Source organism: Carya illinoinensis, chromosome 9 (genome assembly GCF_018687715.1).
Source record: "Carya illinoinensis cultivar Pawnee chromosome 9, C.illinoinensisPawnee_v1, whole genome shotgun sequence".
Taxonomy (NCBI): domain Eukaryota; kingdom Viridiplantae; phylum Streptophyta; class Magnoliopsida; order Fagales; family Juglandaceae; genus Carya; species Carya illinoinensis.
Genome location: NC_056760.1, coordinates 2,118,772 through 2,137,516, shown reverse-complemented (window position 1 = coordinate 2,137,516; position 18,745 = coordinate 2,118,772). Strand labels below are relative to the sequence as shown.

Genomic DNA, 18,745 nt, shown 5'->3' with positions numbered 1-18,745 from the left:
TTTAAAAAATTAAAATAAAAAAATATAGTTTGTACATTTATAGGAATTATGAGTAGCAAAACTCTTCCATAATATGTTTTATTTGTAACCAAATTTTTAATGCCAAATAAAACATATTAAAAAAATGATGATAAAAAAAAGAACAGATAAACTAACAATCCTTTCATAATTTATAGACAATTTTAAATATAATCATATTTTTTTATTAAATTTAAATATATTAAATTAAAAATAAAAATAGTATTATTTTCTTACATAATCGCATACAAATTATTATTTAACGATAATTTATTATGTATCCTTTCTGCGTAACACTCATCTCTTAAAAGATTCTTCTCATCAGTCCGTTTATCTAATTTACACCACACATCTCATGTGTCAAACCAGGTTCGTTAACAAATTAACTGGCTCTTCTTTCTCGCCCCAACATCTTCGCTTTCGCGTTTTCCTCTCTGATGGGGTTTGTCTCCTCTTCTATGTGAACCTCCCATGCCTTCGTCCCTACCCCGCCTAAGACTTGATGATCCGCAAGCACCATTCTCTTCAACTGCTTCTCTTTGTGAAACCCAATGCGAGCCAAAATTCCAAAAACGGCCCTTCCTCCAAAATTCCTAAATTAGTCGAATGTGTGCAGCTCGTTCGTCTCCTCGTGCGTTCCTCCCCGCAACGCTGGGCTCTTGTGCTATGCTTAAAATTGGGTTGTGAGAATAAATATGAAAAAATGATCTAGGCAATAGAAGTAATCTGTGTACTTATTGGTAACTTGCTGCAAGGTGTGATTTTACCAAATTCCTGGAGCGTTAAAAAACTTGTGACCTATTACTTGACAAGTTTGCTTGCTGGTCACATTGCAAATGGTTTGTCTTAACTGACTTGAACTATATGTTCTAAACGATGTTATCTTTATGCAAGATAGATTTGGGAGTGTTGGCTCTGGCGTGAATATTTCATAATTATCTTTCTTTAGCAGACCGTAATATCTTCCCTTAAAACCCATGAATTGCAATAGAATCGGGTGATAAAAGAGCTTCCTGGAGTATCAGCTAGCTTCAGAAATGTTTTTATAGCAGATTGATTTATCTGTGAGTCTGATGATAAGGGAAACAAATCAAAAGCCGGGTTTTGCTTTTCTTTTTTCGTTTTTCCACTTAAAAAAGTTTTAATATCTTTGAAGAACCCCTCTTAAAAATACTTGTATATGCTGGGCGAATCGCCGAATTGGCTTCCAACGCGGGAGGGTGCGCATAGTAAACACAGTAAAAGTGCCCTTTGGATGTATCATCGGTAGGATATCTTCTGAAGTCATCTCCAGACTGACACGTGTAATCACGTAGGACGACTCGACGACTCCATGGCAGGTCGCATCCGTTGCGTTGATCTTCTTTCCTGCCAACGTATCAAACGTTACAGGCTTTTATCTCACGCTTCTATTCGTACATACTTCTTATATTCGCCTCAGGAAAGAGACACGTGTTCAACTAGTCTCATGGCTTACCTCCGTAACGCACACGGCCTAATTCCTAGACGTGGAGAGTTTGTCCTCAGGACTGAAACAAAAGGCCGAGTAGTGGCCAACGAGGAGCCGATCTATACGGCTCCCGATTCCACTCCGAGGCAAAAAAGGCGTGTGCCGAGTGGTCACGTGCCATAAGTACGGCTGTCTCGGCCGAAAGGAACCCTAGACCATGTTTGTTTTACAGTTTTGAAAAGTCGAGGTCTGATTCGTTTCGTGGTTACTATAAAATCGGTTTCTTTGTTTTGGATAAGACAACACGAACCAAACGGGTCCTTACCAATGTATCTTCTCCTTGTCTATTTAATACTTGCTTTCTAGAGAAAAGAGATGAACTTGTAACGTCGTTTTGAAAGCAGAGCCCTCTCCCTCACTAGTCTCAAGCATGTCTCAGGCCTTGGAATTCTATCTATTTTTCCCGACGTTTCTCTGCTATTTTGGGTTTCGTTTGCAAGAAAACTCAAATCCTTGCCTCTTGTTTTAGCTTTGTTTATTTTGTGACTGTAATCCCCCAAAGCGAGCCCTTTTTATATGGCGGAGTTTCCTCCGAATTTGGACGATGGGGAAGTGTGGCTTCCCTCCGATATGTTTCTCAACGAAGTAGTGCCGCCTTCCCGTCTCAGCAACCGTAACTTCTCTTGCGTGGACGACCTCGCTGAACGTTTCGCTGCTTTCACGTTGCTCCAGCATCGCCGAAACGTTTCCAATGCTCCCCGCAATCTGTCCCCAAACATTGAGGTCCCTCCACTTTCTTTCTTTTAGCGTTTATATTTGTGCTATTGAACCACCTTGCATGGCTATCTAACACTTCTTTTGTTTTTTTTTTAATTATTTTTTTCCAGTGGTTCAGACCGGAGGTTCAAAAGTTCGGTGCGATTAGTCGTGTGCCGCAGGAATATATGAGCCTCAACGGCGGTTTTGAAAACACTGGTCGCGGTCTATGCGGGTGCGGAGCCAGGCCCTCCTCCCCAGTAAACAAACTGCTCTACGAGTACCAGCTACTGCAACCATCTCAACCTAAGGTAAAGAAAAATGAACGGGAAACAAGAACCGATTGTTTAGAAAACCAGTTCTTTTATTTGCCGTCTTTAGGATCTTTTGCTTTTTCTCAGCTTTAATTAATGAGGGCTTCAGAGCAAGTTTCTAAAACAAAATTTAATGTTCGTCATTTCTAGGCTGTTGTTGACGGCTTAAGCGCGAGAGTCCGGCGGACTCAGCAAAACCGCCTTCAAAATCGCCTTTTGCCGTTTCAGGGAAGTACTGGGTTTGGGCTTAGCGGTGGTTATGTAAAAGAGTCTGGTGGTACAGGGGTCTTCATTCCCCGTATTTTGAACACCGCCACCACAAGTGCCGTCGCTAGTGATATAAGAAAGCGAAAGGGTGAGTTATCAAACCTACGCTTGAAGTTTTTTTTTTAAATCTTTTTTTGTTTACTTCAAGTGTTTTATGCTTGTGTGTTTCTTTAAATCTGCATTATGGGATATTTTTTCTTTGCTCTTGCGTTCAAACAGTCGAGGTAAAGCGTGGAGGGTTTGCTGGGAAATAAGGAAAGTATAGGTGTGTGTAATCAACTAATAATCAGTCTAATTGTCCATGGTGTTTGTACAGGCATCATTTGGGCTTGCATTTAGTTATTGACATTATTCTTAGTTTTGAAACCCTTATATTTTCAATGGGAGAAGCCGTTCTGTGTGTCTTTTGCAAATTGAGATGCCAGGTGACTGGCTGATTTTAACATGAAGTTCTAATTCCAAACGTTTTGTTTCATATCATATCGGATTCCTTTTGCAAGTGATCAAAGAAACAATGTGAGACATAAGTGCATCCTGCTTTTTTTATTTGTGTACCTACCATCGTTTCATTTCATATCAGATTCCTTATGCAAGTAATAATAGAGAAACAAATGAGTGTGTGCTTTTACTGTTTCCTGTTTGCATACGAAATGAGTTGTCCAGTGATCTGCATTGGATTTGTATGTTTGGATAGTGACATGTTGAGTATCTACTATTGTATTATCTTGCCGGAGAAGAATGTAAAGAACTTTGACTTTTCAAAATGCACTGAAAATGGGGAAAGTTGAGGTTGTTTTTGAAGTTTGGAAATTATTTTGGTCTATCCCAATCTCATCTTCTTTCCCAGTATCACTCAAAACAAAAATACTTTCAAATTATTCATTATAACTAAAAAAACAATTTAATTTTTTCAAATATAAAACTAAAAATTATATTATAATAATATTTTAATATTATAATATTTTTTATTCATTTTTTTCTTTCATTTTCTAAAACTCTGGAAAATAATAACTCAAACAATTTTACAACTGTTCACAAACCATATATTGCTGCTATTCAACCATATACTGCTAGTCGCAAAATTTTCGTCTTCTCATTCCCATCCCGTAACACTATCTTCGTTGTTTTGATGGAGTTCATGTTTATATATCTATTCCAGTTCTGAGAAATGAACAGAAGATTCAAGTAACGGGGAACTCCCTCAAAGGAATCGATGTAGCCAAACAAAGGGAAAGTCATTGCTATCTTCCTCCTGAGATGAGTTTGCCTCAAGACTGGACTTACTGAACTCATCTACCACAAACTCGTTTTTTGCTGCAACACTATCTTCTGGCTTGAGGATGATATTAAGTAGGAGCTCCAGGAAAGAAGAATGGAAGGTCAAAATAATCTTTTGGGTATCGCGCAGTAAAGCTAAAGAAAGGGAAGTTTAGAGAACTTAGGTTTGTTTTTCTTCCCGATGCTTACCTTTGTAGAAATAAATAAATAAGTGCTTGTAAGGTTGTCTTTGTACGTAGGAAATTGAACTGTTTCCTCAGCTGGGAAGTTTATTAGTAGGCTAATATCATATTAGTAGGAAAATGATAAATTAGTATAATAATTTGATGTTTCTTGGAAGACCTTATCTTTATTCTGTTTGTTAGTGATTTATCTTTTGTGGCATTTAATTAATGTAAATGACAGATGGGGGAGTGGACACATGCCCCCAAAAGCTCTTTTCGCCTTTTCGTTTGGTTTACAGAGTTTGGGTGAAAGACAAAAGAGGAAAACATTAATGGCCCGTTCTGCATGGGAATGGTACTTGAAAATCAAACTCCTCTCTGTTTTGCTTGAACCAAATGCGACTCTCAAAATCCCCCCTTTTTTCCTTAGCCGTTTTCATCTAGTTAGCATGCTAATTGAGAAAAGGGTAATAATGCCTAATATATGGTTCCAAGTCTTGCACATAAAGCTAGATCCACTGTTAATATAGTAATCTTTTTCTAGGTTAGTTTTAAATTTATCCATTTTTCTGGAAAAAAAACCCTTCGGCCATCCTATTCTATCATGTTAGACATGGGCACCCTAAGCTATTATGGCAGGATGGTTTGCACGGTAGTGGACCTTTTTACTCATGAACTAAACAAAGAAAGGAGACAGCAAACCTTGTTTACCTTAAACTCGAAGGGACTCCGCGTGTAAAAGCTGATTCGGTTTTATTAACACGAAGCTGTGACAATTATAGGAATTTTCTTATTTTCTTCTTGTCAGAAAAATCTTATTCTCAATTCTGTGAAGTATGGTAAAATGCTTATAATTGTAAATTTTGAATGTTACCTAAAAACACGTTAAAGATAATTTTTAACATTTTGTAAACAATTAAATTCACAAAAATTGCTTATTTATTATATTGAATAATATATCCAAGTTTCATTTTTATAAATGTTATAGTAATTATTACATTTTAAAACAAGAAATTAAATTTAAGAGAATTGTTTTATTCACAAAAATGAACTTAGAAAGTAGAAACTGATATAATTTTATAGATTTGTTAGATGTCTTTTATAATAAAAATAATTTTATAATATGATGTATAATATCAAGTTACATAAATTTATAAGTTTATTTTTATGTAATTTTGTTGTGTTTAAAATATTTTCTTAAAATCAAATGTAGTGAAGGGTAAAGCTGGAGGCGGTCCCACTCGTGGTTCGAGGGTTCCTATTGAAAGTTTGCAAGCGAACCTGCCCAGTAACCATAGCACTCTTTTTGAAATAGTAAAAGTTAAGTCCAAATATTAATTAATATGATAAGAATTTGTCTTTATTTATTTCATTCACATATAATTTATATATTAGACTATTCATTATATAATAATAAAATAATATCAATTATTATATTTTACCAATTTATCAAATTATATGTTAATTACTAATCATATTTTAATTAAATTATTGATTAAAAAATTATATTTTAAATGATTATTTAATTCTAATAATCACAAACATCTAATTAAATTTATTTAAAATTTAATATAAATATTTTAATTACAAATCAAATTAAACTTGTTTGTGATAGGGAATGTCAAGGAGAAAAGGGAGTTCCGTAAGGAATAATAAAAAGAATATTTGGTTCATCTTGCTCTTATAAATTAAAGTAGTCTCAATAGTTTATGTATAATATAAAACATGTAAAATTTTTAAAAGATGTTATAAAATCATAGAAAAGAGAGAGCCATAACGTATTATAAAACTTTTAAAATGAGAGAGAAAGAGATTGAGCTCAGAAAGGTAATGAAACTTATGAATTTCTTAAAGAATTCAACGATATATATATAGGCGTACAAATGGAACTATGCTATCTTACTATGCAGTACTATACTGGCACTATGCATTGTGTATATGTCGACCATTCACTATGTCAGTTACTATGCAGTATTATGCTGGCATTATGCATTATGCATATGTCGACCATTCACTATGCCAGTTACTATGCAGTACTATACTGGCACTATGTACTATGCATTTGACGACTAGATAAATGTGGTCATACAATTCAAGATAGTTTATAACACTTCCCCTTTGGATGACCATATTTAAAGAATATGCCTCGTTAAAATCTTGCCAAGGAAAAACCCTGTGGGAAAAAACCAATGGCGAAGGAAAAAGAGTACAGTATTCATGTATATCGCCGAATGTTTTAGGATTGCCTCATTAAAACTTTGCAAAGAAAAACCCAGTGGGATAAAACCTTAGCGAAGGAAAAAGAGTACAATCAGCACAAGTCTTCAAGACATTACTTCCCCTGAAAATTGCATGATAACTGTGACGCCCCCAAATTCCGTTTGGGATCGGACGGACATTTGAAGCGTCGAGACATGCAACACAAGGTTACCTGCCCCCGTTCATGACATATAAGATGCAATAATCCTAACATGCATCTAACATTATGCAATATTCGCAGCGGATAATTTTTTTTTTCTTTAGCAATACTATGCACCAAACTGAAAATATCCCAATACTTAAAACATACTTCATACATAAAGATCCATTGAATAACTAAGATCACAGCACTATTCCAAAATAGTTATGATCCAAAAGTACTGGAGATGCAACTCCATCGTACAAGTAGTAATTTAACTACTATATTAACATTAACGACGCACCGTCGTTCAGTCGACTGTGTCTAGTTGGTCAGCTCCTGATCCTCCTTCAGGTCCTGTAATAAGATCTACCATTCGGGGGGAATGGTAGTTGGGACTACCACAGTGAGATTTGATTACAAATCTCAGCAAGTTAACAAAAAACTTCCATACAGACTAATGATGCATGTATGACAGTAAAAGCATAAATGCATAATCAAATTTATAAGTAATTAAAGCATAACTTAACGTACAACATAGCATAATTGACATAGCTTAAAATGAATCATAAACTGAACTTGACTTGACATAAACTTGATCTGAAACTTGACTTAGCATGAACTTGCTCTGAAACTTGAATTAACATGAAAAATACATACTCCACAGTTGTTGTGGCCCCATGTATTCTACGTGTAAATACATACTCCACAGTTGTTGTAGCCCCATGTATTCTACACAAACTTGACTTAACATTAAAAATACATACTCCACAGTTGTTGTGGCCCCATGTATTTTACACAAACTTGACTTAACATGAAAAATACATACTCCACAGTTGTTGTGGCCCCATGTATTCTACGTGTAAATACATACTCCACAGTTGTTGTGGCCCCATGTATTCTACATAAACTGAATATACTCAAGATGAAACGTGACTGGAATATGAAAGGACTGAAGGCCTGACGTAACATAACGTGACTTGAACATAATTTGAAATACATAACCAACTTGAGATAGTAACATTTCGTAACATGGCATAACATATAATAAGCAACATATTTAGCATGACATATTTGTAATGTATAGTAATACATGACAGAATATATTGTGCAATAGATAAAAATTGATGACAGAATAAATTCTGTATAATAGACAATTACATGATAACTTGGCATAGCATGACATATATGATAACATACATACATACACTGTAATTCTTTTACTTAGCACACATACACAGTAGACTGCTAGTAAGTTAAAAGCTAACTTACCTCAAGATATTTTTATCTAATAATATCTATAAAAATCAACTCAAAATATTTTTACCCAATAATATTCACGAAAATTACCTCAAGATATTTCTTTTTATCCAATAATATTTACAATTTTGAACAGACATTTTGTCCGAAAATATGAAAAAAAGTTATTGCGCCATAAGATTTTAAATAACCCTCCGAGTCTAATGGCACAAACCATAATACATTTTGACATTTCTAACTATCTCCAATAATCAAAAATACACTTCTAATACCATAGTAAATAATAACACTAACTATGTAGTTAGACAAAAAAAACTATACGATTAATGGATTCGTGAAAACTTATGGGTTTTTCACGAGATTCCTAAAGTTAATAGAAATTTCACAATTAAATTTCTAGCGGGCTGTTACAATCTCCCCTCCTAAAAAAAAGATTTCGTCCTCGAAATCGAAGTAAGTAAGAAATAACAATTCAAAAGTTAAGGAAACACATATACTTTATTGATATTCGAATAACGAAGTACAACGTCTGATATTGTCAGTCCCGTACAAGTGAACCACAAAGTATCAATTAAGCAAAATCCCAAAACAACTCTGCAAGACTGAATTTAAATGTCAAACAACTGGGGGTACTTGGCTCGCATATCAACTTCCTTCTCCCAAGTCGCCTCTTGAATATTATGATTTTGCCAAAGTACTTTGACCAATGGGATCTTACGGTTCCGCAACTCTTTATCTTTCCAGTCAATAATTTGCATTGGCTTCTCTTCATAGGTCTAGTTGGGTTGTAAAGGTATGCTGTCAGGATCCACTATCATTGGTGTCTGATTCCCAAAACTCTTTTTCAAAGAAGACACGTGGAAAACATTATGAATTCCATGGAACTCAGTTGGCAATTCCAAACGATATGCAACTACTCCCACTTTCTCCACTATCTCATAGGGTCCCACATATCTCGGACTTAACTTGTTTTTCACTCCGAAACGACTTACTCCTCTCATAGGAGATACCTTCACATAGACCCAATCTCCAACTTTAAAATCTATGCTCCTCCTTCGATTATCAGCGTAGCTCTTCTGTCGACTCTGTGCTGTTTTCATCCTTTCTTTAATCAAGTGTACTTGGTCCTTAATCTCTTGTAAGACTTCTGGTCCAACTACTTTGCTTTCCCCTACTTCATCCCAATACAGAGGTGATCTACACTTTCTGCCATACAAGGCTTCATATGGTGCCATTTGAATAGTGGCCTGGAAACTATTGTTATAAGCAAATTCTACCAAAGGTAATTGTTTCTCCCAATTCCCTTCGTAATCCAAAACACAGGCTCTTAGCATATCTTCCAAAGTTTGAATCGTCCTTTCTGTCTGTCCATCTGTTTGTGGGTGGTATGCACTACTAAACCTCATACTAGAGCCCATCGATTCTTGTAAACTTTTCCAGAAGCGTGACGTAAAACGAGGGTCTCTATCTGATACGATCGTCTTAGGCACTCCATGCAATCTGACAATCTCTGCTATATAAATTCTCGTCAATCTTTCTAGAGAATCTGTATTCTTAATGGGTATGAAGTGAGCACTTTTTGTCAGACGATCAACTATTACCCAGATAGTATTATTTCCGGCTGAGGTCCTTGGAAAGCCTACTATAAAATCCATGGAAATATCCTCCCATTTCCATTCTGGGATTGGCAATGATTGCAATTTACCGGCTGGCTTTTGGTGCTCTGCTTTTACTAATCTACAGACAGAACATTTGTTCACAAATTCTGCTACGTCCTTCTTCATTCCTTCCCACCAAAAAGACTGTTTCAAATCCTGATACATTTTTGTACTACCAGGATGAGCAGTGTAAGGTGTGTTATGAGCTTCCTTTAGTACTTTTTCCTTTAACTCTTCATCTGCTGGAATGACTCTTCGGTCCTTGTAATACAGAGTCCCATCCTCTCTGAGGCTAAAGTCCACTGGTCCTTTTGACTTTTCGATCTTTTTTACAACTTCTGCAAGTTTACTGTCCTTCTTTTGACGGTCTTTCAGTTCTTCCCAGTCCAATGGAATGAATTCTTGGATTGTAGTCAACATGGTTTCCTGATTACGGTTTCTAATCAACAGTTTTCTCATACTACATAAGAGGGAATTTACTTCTGATGAAGGAACTGATGAAGCTTCTTGTCTGCTCTTGCGGCTTAAAGCATCAGCTACCACGTTGGCCTTTCCAGGATGATACTTGATGTCGCACTGATAGTCGCTGATTAATTCCAGCCATCTTCTTTGCCTCATGTTAAGATTCTTCTGCTCAAACAGGTACTTTAGGCTTTTGTGATCTGTGAAGACTTCACACTTCTCGCCATACAAATAATGTCTCCAAATTTTAAGAGCAAAAATTACTGCAGCTAATTCCAAATCATGAGTAGGATAATTCTGTTCGTGATTCTTCAGTTGTCGTGAAGCATAAGCAACCACTTTCCCTTCTTGCATTAGCACACATCCGAGTCCTGCCTTAGATGCATCGCTATATACTACAAAAGATTTAAGAGGTTCCGGCAGTGTAAGTACCGGTGCAGTGGTAAGTCTTTTCTTCAACTCAAGAAAACTTGTTTCGCACTTATCATTCCAAGTAAATTTCACATTTTTCTTAGTTAGGGCGGTAAGTGGTCCAGACAAACGGGAGAATCCTTCCACAAATCTCCTATAGTAACCAGCCAGTCCTAAGAAACTTCGGATCTCATGCACACTGGTCGGTCTCTGCCAGTTCGTTACAGCTTCAATCTTGCTTGGGTCTACTGCTACTCCTCTACTAGAGATCACATGACCTAGAAATTTTACTTCTTCTAGCCAGAACTCACACTTACTAAGTTTGGCATAAAGTTTCTGATCCTTAAGTATAGTTAAAGCCATGCTTAGATGATGTCTGTGTTCCTCCTTGTTCTTAGAGTAGATTAAGATGTCATCAATGAATACGACAACAAAATTATCCAAATAAGGTCTGAATATTTTGTTCATCATGTCCATGAATGCGGCTGGAGCATTGGTTAACCCAAAAGGCATCACTAAAAACTCGAAGTGGCCATACCTTGTCCTAAAGGCAGTTTTCAGCACATCTTGATCCTTGACTTTTAGCTGATGATACCCGGATCTCAGGTCAATCTTTGAAAACACTGCTGCTCCTTGTAACTGATCCAACAAATCATCGATTCTGGGTAATGGGTATCTATTCTTAATCGTCACCTTATTCAACTCTCTATAGTCTATACACATCCTCATAGATCCATCTTTTTTCTTCACAAATAACACAGGTGCTCCCCACGGCGAAGAACTAGGGCGGATAAAACCCTTCTCCAAAAGTTCTTCCAATTGTAGCTTGAGCTCCTTCAACTCGGTAGGGGCCATACGATATGGCGCCTTGTGAGTCGGAGTTGTTGCCGGCTCCAACTCTATTTGGAATTCTACTTCTCTATCTGGTGGTAAACCAGGTAACTCATCAACGAAAACTTCAGGAAAGTCTTCAACCACAGGTATCCCTTGGATTCCTATAGTTTTGGTTGTCTCCTCTACAGTTATCAATAGAAACGCTGAGGCTCCATCATCGATACACTTCCTAGCTTGCAACGCCGAGATCAAAGGTGGGGTGGCCTTAACTGATGTTCCTGCGTAACTCATCCTGTCTTCAGTTGGAGGTTCAAACACAACCTCTCGTTTCCGACAGTCTATCTTAGCGTAGTGCTTGAAAAGCCAGTCCATCCCCAAAATCAGGTCGAATTCCATCTGACCGAATACTAACAAGTTAGCCTTCAGTGTCCTTCCTTCTAGCTCTAACGGACAATCATTAACTAAACGGGTACAAGATACTGTATTCCCATCGGGAATTAATACTACAACCCGTCGTGGTAATAATTCAGTCTGCAAACTACAAATTCGTGCAAATGCTGCAGACACAAAGGACTGCGACGCACCTGAATCGAATAGTGCACAAGCCGAGAACCTAAACAAATTAACCCTTCCTAAAAAAAAAATATATACACCGATATTAATACTAATTCTAACACATTCATAATACCTGCAACATCATAAATACTAAAAGGAAAGAAAAGAAAATAAAATAAAATAAAAATAAAAAATTTACCAGTCATGACGCCAGCTTCATCAGTTTCAGGTGTGTCAACATCAAAATCACCGGGTGTTACTGCATACACTCGTGCCGGAATGTGGGGCCTTGGCTTGCGATCACCAGATCCACTACCTTGTTTGGCGTTAGGACAATCTCTAATCATATGTCCTGGTTTTCCACATCGGTAACAGACTCCATATCCCTTGTAACATTCTCCAGAATGAAGCTTACCACACTTAGGGCATGGTGAATAAAAGGACGGCTTCTGTCCTCCAATCATTATTCCCTTGCCTTTCTCCGGACTAGAAAAAGGCCTCTTTTTCTCAACACTACTGCTTGTAGTAAATGGCATGGCCCTCTTTCGATCGGTCATGTTCTGGATTGCCAATTCCTTCTGCTCAGCCTCTGCTATTGTCGCTACATTTACCAACTCTTGGTAATTCTCTATTCTAAGGCAAGCTACTTGACTTCGGATTTTAGGCAGAAGTCCTGCTTGAAACTTTTGTGCCTGCATCTTTTGAGTTGAAATCAAGTGTGGTGCAAACCTTCCCAATGCCATGAATTTAGCAGCATACTGCTCTACAGTCAAACTACCTTGTTTTAAGGACGCAAATTCCAGGGCTTTCAATTGTTTGACAGAGTCTGGGAAGAATCTGTTGTCAAACTCTTCCTTGAACCTCTCCCAAGACAATGCAGCCATACTACCTAGTTCCCTAACTAGAAGTTGCCTACGTGTATCCCACCATATTCCAGCTTCTCCTTGGAATAGGTATCCAGCATATAGAACCTTTTGATCCTCAAGACATCCACAAATCTCGTACGTTCTCTCGAGATCTATAATCCATTTCTCGGCTCTCAGTGGTCCTTCATTACCAAAAAAATTTGGGTAACGGTAAAGCATAAACTTCTCATATGGACAACCCCTAACTTCGGGTCTAGGTGCGATCACTTGTTGCTGTTGCTGATGTCTAAGCACGTCAGTCAGCATACGCACAGCTTCAGCTAATCCTCCATCCATCGGGGAATCATGATTCTCCTGATTGATACCACCTTCAGGGTTTTGAGGTATTCTACCATGAGTCATTTCTCTCTTCCTGTAACACACGAGTATACATATTACAATCATATAATACCTCTCATACCTTTAAGAAATTCAAGCCTAATGACAACTAAATTTTAAACCTAATATTTGGTGCATTTCCTAAGGACATGTGGATTTACTGCCCAGAGACGTATTGCTCTGATACCACCCTGTGACGCCCCCAAATTCCGTTTGGGATCGGACGGACATTTGAAGCGTCGAGACATGCAACACAAGGTTACCTGCCCCCGTTCATGACATATAAGATGCAATAATCCTAACATGCATCTAACATTATGCAATATTCGCAGCGGATAATTTTTTTTTTCTTTAGCAATACTATGCACCAAACTGAAAATATCCCAATACTTAAAACATACTTCATACATAAAGATCCATTGAATAACTAAGATCACAGCACTATTCCAAAATAGTTATGATCCAAAAGTACTGGAGATGCAACTCCATCGTACAAGTAGTAATTTAACTACTATATTAACATTAACGACGCACCGTCGTTCAGTCGACTGTGTCTAGTTGGTCAGCTCCTGATCCTCCTTCAGGTCCTGTAATAAGATCTACCATTCGGGGGGAATGGTAGTTGGGACTACCACAGTGAGATTTGATTACAAATCTCAGCAAGTTAACAAAAAACTTCCATACAGACTAATGATGCATGTATGACAGTAAAAGCATAAATGCATAATCAAATTTATAAGTAATTAAAGCATAACTTAACGTACAACATAGCATAATTGACATAGCTTAAAATGAATCATAAACTGAACTTGACTTGACATAAACTTGATCTGAAACTTGACTTAGCATGAACTTGCTCTGAAACTTGAATTAACATGAAAAATACATACTCCACAGTTGTTGTGGCCCCATGTATTCTACGTGTAAATACATACTCCACAGTTGTTGTAGCCCCATGTATTCTACACAAACTTGACTTAACATTAAAAATACATACTCCACAGTTGTTGTGGCCCCATGTATTTTACACAAACTTGACTTAACATGAAAAATACATACTCCACAGTTGTTGTGGCCCCATGTATTCTACGTGTAAATACATACTCCACAGTTGTTGTGGCCCCATGTATTCTACATAAACTGAATATACTCAAGATGAAACGTGACTGGAATATGAAAGGACTGAAGGCCTGACGTAACATAACGTGACTTGAACATAATTTGAAATACATAACCAACTTGAGATAGTAACATTTCGTAACATGGCATAACATATAATAAGCAACATATTTAGCATGACATATTTGTAATGTATAGTAATACATGACAGAATATATTGTGCAACAGATAAAAATTGATGACAGAATAAATTCTGTATAATAGACAATTACATGATAACTTGGCATAGCATGACATATATGATAACATACATACATACACTGTAATTCTTTTACTTAGCACACATACACAGTAGACTGCTAGTAAGTTAAAAGCTAACTTACTTCGATCTCCGCGTTTCTTATAAAACTTCAAGTGCGATCACGAGGAACTGTAATTAGGGATTCTAAAAGTTAGAACTAAATCACTAATAATTTAAAATATGGAAAATACTAACTTAAAGAGTAAAATTTTCATTTTACTCTCTACATGTGGGAAAATGACCGTTTTACCCATAACTTAAGGATTTTGCATACTAACTCCAAAAGTTTCTAAAATTTACATTCCTCATGTAAATCTTGTCCTAAACTTAAATATCAACTCAGAAAAATTTAAAACAAAACACAACTATGAAGAACACACTATGGTCGAAACATGTATAGGCCATTTCCCTTTATTTTTGTTGCAATTCCTTCCAACTTCAAAACTCATGCTTAAACCAAAATTTTGCAACAAACATCTTCCAATCCTAAGTTCAAAACCATACTTAAAACATCCATTTAAAAAAAACTAATAATCAACACCAAACTTTTTTGTAAAAAGATCCAAGCACTTGAATCACAAGTTTTGACCTTAAATCAAAACATCTCCAAGAATTTCAAAAATCAAATCTTACTTCTAACATATTCATAATATCATCCTAACATCAACCATGCTTTAAATCATCAAACTAAAGTCACCAAAATCACAAAATAATATTTGGAGTTTTTTGGTTTTACACTTAGTCCAAAAACATAAACTTTTCCCTCAACTAGTTTTGATAAATCTCTTGATCTATGACTTATAAATATATGATCTTCAAACCAAACCATCATATGGTTTAAAAAGATGTCCTAAAACATATATAAGCTTCTAATTCAAGATCATATGGTTAGAAATTAACCAAAACATAAATTTAGCCAAGAATATCCACACTTTGACTTATTTGAATATCTCTTTGCATAAAATTTCATATCTTTGAAACTAACATCAAATATCTTCAAAATAATAATATAACATGTATATAAGATGTTTAGGATCCTCCAATAAAATTATCAAAGTCATTAGAATAGGTTTAGACCACCAAAGAGTTAAACTTTCTCAAAACAGAAACTGTTTTTCCTCTTCCAGTTTCTAAGTTTCTAAATCTAAGAACATCTTTCATCAAAACCTTTAATCATGCAAAAATCCTCAACCAATAGTCACATATACATGTTAACAATACTCCATAAAAATTTCGGACCAATATCTATCCATTAGCTTGGTCAAAAACTCCAAACTATAACATATTCTCCAGTTTATCTCCCAGAATGACCTTTCTATAGTTTACACAATATTTGACTGACCAAATGATCTTCAAATGGGGCAAATAAGATATCCATGTAAACTAGACTCAAAAAGGAACAACTTATATGAAGGAGACTTTATGATAAAACACTTACAACAGCTTCGAAATGGGCATGCAAAAGATCTCCTAAAATCTGTCCGAGAGAGAGTGTTTGATAATCTTTTATTAGAAGGAGTTATTGAAGATAAGTTCATGGGTGATGGCTGGACACATTTATGGACGAGATAAGGGAGGTGATAAGGCTGGAGTTGAGAGTTAAGTGTGGTTTTCTCCTACCCAAAATATCTATAAAAGATTATCTCATAATATTCTATCTAATAATATCTACAAAAAATCAACTTAAGATATTTTTATCTAATAATATCTATAAAAATCAACTCAAAATATTTTTACCCAATAATATTCACGAAAATTACCTCAAGATATTTCTTTTTATCCAATAATATTTACAATTTTGAACAGACATTTTGTCCGAAAATATGAAAAAAAGTTATTGCGCCATAAGATTTTAAATAACCCTCCGAGTCTAATGGCACAAACCATAATACATTTTGACATTTCTAACTATCTCCAATAATCAAAAATACACTTCTAATACCATAGTAAATAATAACACTAACTATGTAGTTAGACAAAAAAAACTATACGATTAATGGATTCGTGAAAACTTATGGGTTTTTCACGAGATTCCTAAAGTTAATAGAAATTTCACAATTAAATTTCTAGCGGGCTGTTACAATAACAGGTATTCAAACCTCCGCATTCTAATGTTCTGCATAATCTTATTAAATGTTGCAGTTGGTAATGCATGATAACAGGTCTTCAAACCTTCACATTCCAATGTTCTGCATAATCTTCTTAAATGTTGCAGTTGGTAGTGCTTTAGTGAATAAATCTGCCAGATTTTTACTTGACCATATCTTCTTGATATCAATTTCAACTTTCTTCTCATGAATTGCAATGATCTTCTTGTGTGTATCTGAAAGATCACTCGCATCTATACATCCAACTAACTGTGGACTTGATCCATGTTGATAAAATAATCACAACTGGATCTTTCTACTCATCACTACTCTTCTGGAGTTGTACTCTTCTGGAGTTCTTATAAATAACACAGTTAGTGGAGAATTCATCAACATTAAACCGCTAACCTCATTTTTTAATAAAAACGGTGGCCAGCCTTTTAAGATCAAACAAGCACCGCGAATTTTCAACTCCTCTGTAGGTGTCAGGCGTGCTGTCAGGCACTGCAGCTGTCAGGCGCCGCAGAGTTATGAAGCTATATTCCATCTCTTTTCTCTTGCTTCACGAGAGATGTTGTATCATGATTTTCTCTATAAAAAAGATATTCAGTTCATCTTCATTCGCATCTCATCTTCTTCACTTTTCTGTAATCATACTGCATTTTCACTCTACAATCTCTTTCTGCATTCTTATCCTGCAATCTCTCTCTGCAATGGCTCAGCAATCTTCTCAGGGTCAATATATGAGGTATTCTGCACCTCGTTCATCAGCTGTTCCTGCTTCTACCACAGGTGCTAACATGCAATATAATGATCTGACTCGTAGGTCAGATAATGAAGCTATCTATGAGCTTGTGAGTCTCGGTACCCGATACTCATCATCCATTGTTGCATTTTCTCAGCGACTGCAATTCAGAACTTGTGGAGTTGACAATCTCCACGAGAATATTGCTATACTTCAGCGACTTCTTCTGGAGTCCAACATGAAGATAGAATCAATAAAGAAAAAGAATAGGAATTTAAAATCCTTGCTTAAATCTTCTTTTCGATTGCCCACCCCTTTAGATAGGGATGCTATGCAGATTCTTGAAGAACAAGAGCGTTTGAAGAATGAGGCAATGTGACGCCCCCAAATTCCGTTTGGGATCGGACGGACATTTGAAGCGTCGAGACATGCAACACAAGGTTACCTGCCCCCGTTCATGACATATAAGATGCAATAATCCTAACATGCATCTAACATTATGCAATATTCGCAGCGGATAATTTTTTTCTTTAGCAATACTATGCACCAAACTGAAAATATCCCAATACTTAAAACATACTTCATACATAAAGATCCATTGAATAACTAAGATCTCAGCACTATTCCAAAATAGTTATGATCCAAAAGTACTGGAGATGCAACTCCATCGTACAAGTAGTAATTTAACTACTATATTAACATTAACGACGCACCGTCGTTCAGTCGACTGTGTCTAGTTGGTCAGCTCCTGATCCTCCTTCAGGTCCTGTAACAAGATCTACCATTCGGGGGGAATGGTAGTTGGGACTACCACAGTGAGATTTGATTACAAATCTCAGCAAGTTAACAAAAAACTTCCATACAGACTAATGATACATGTATGACAGTAAAAGCATAAATGCATAATCAAATTCATAAGTAATTAAAGCATAACTTAGTGTACAACATAGCATAATTGACATAGCTTAAATTGAATCATGAACTAAACTTAACTTGACATGAACTTGATCTGAAACTTGACTTAGCATGAACTTACTCTGAAACTTGAATTAACATGAAAAATACATACTCCACAGTTGTTGTGGCCCCATGTATTCTACGTGTAAATACATACTCCACAGTTGTTGTGGCCCCATGTATTCTACACGAACTTGACTTAACATGAAAAATACATACTCCACAGTTGTTGTGGCCCCATGTATTCTATGTGTAAATACATACTCCACAGTTGTTGTGGCCCCATGTATTCTACACAAACTTGACTTAACATTAAAAATACATACTCCACAGTTGTTGTGGCCCCATGTATTCTATACATCACTATGCAGTTAAATACATACTCCACAGTTGTTGTGGCCCCATGTATTCTACATAAACTTGACTTAACATGAAAAATACATACTCCACAGTTGTTGTGGCCCCAT

At 36.2% G+C, this 18,745-nt stretch overlaps 1 protein-coding gene across 1 annotated transcript; it reads left to right on the top strand.

The window, feature by feature from the left end:
• Positions 1–1,770: 1,770 nt before the first annotated feature.
• On the top strand, positions 1,771–4,422 carry LOC122275324. Its single transcript, XM_043084335.1, has 4 exons — positions 1,771–2,251; positions 2,356–2,535; positions 2,689–2,893; positions 3,965–4,422. The coding sequence occupies exons 1-4, from the start codon at positions 2,045–2,047 to the stop codon at positions 4,090–4,092; spliced, it is 720 nt and encodes a 239-aa protein (XP_042940269.1). The 5' UTR covers positions 1,771–2,044; the 3' UTR covers positions 4,093–4,422.
• The last annotated feature ends 14,323 nt before the right edge of the window (positions 4,423–18,745 follow it).

Coding starts and splice junctions, on each gene's coding strand:
- LOC122275324 (XM_043084335.1), top strand. CDS start 2,045: ATGGCGGAGTTTCCTCCGAATTTGGACGATGGGGAAGTGTGGCTTCCC. Junction 2,536..2,688: donor TGCAACCATCTCAACCTAAG/GTAAAGAAAAAT, acceptor CGTCATTTCTAG/GCTGTTGTTGACGGCTTAAG. Junction 2,894..3,964: donor TGATATAAGAAAGCGAAAGG/GTGAGTTATCAA, acceptor TATCTATTCCAG/TTCTGAGAAATGAACAGAAG.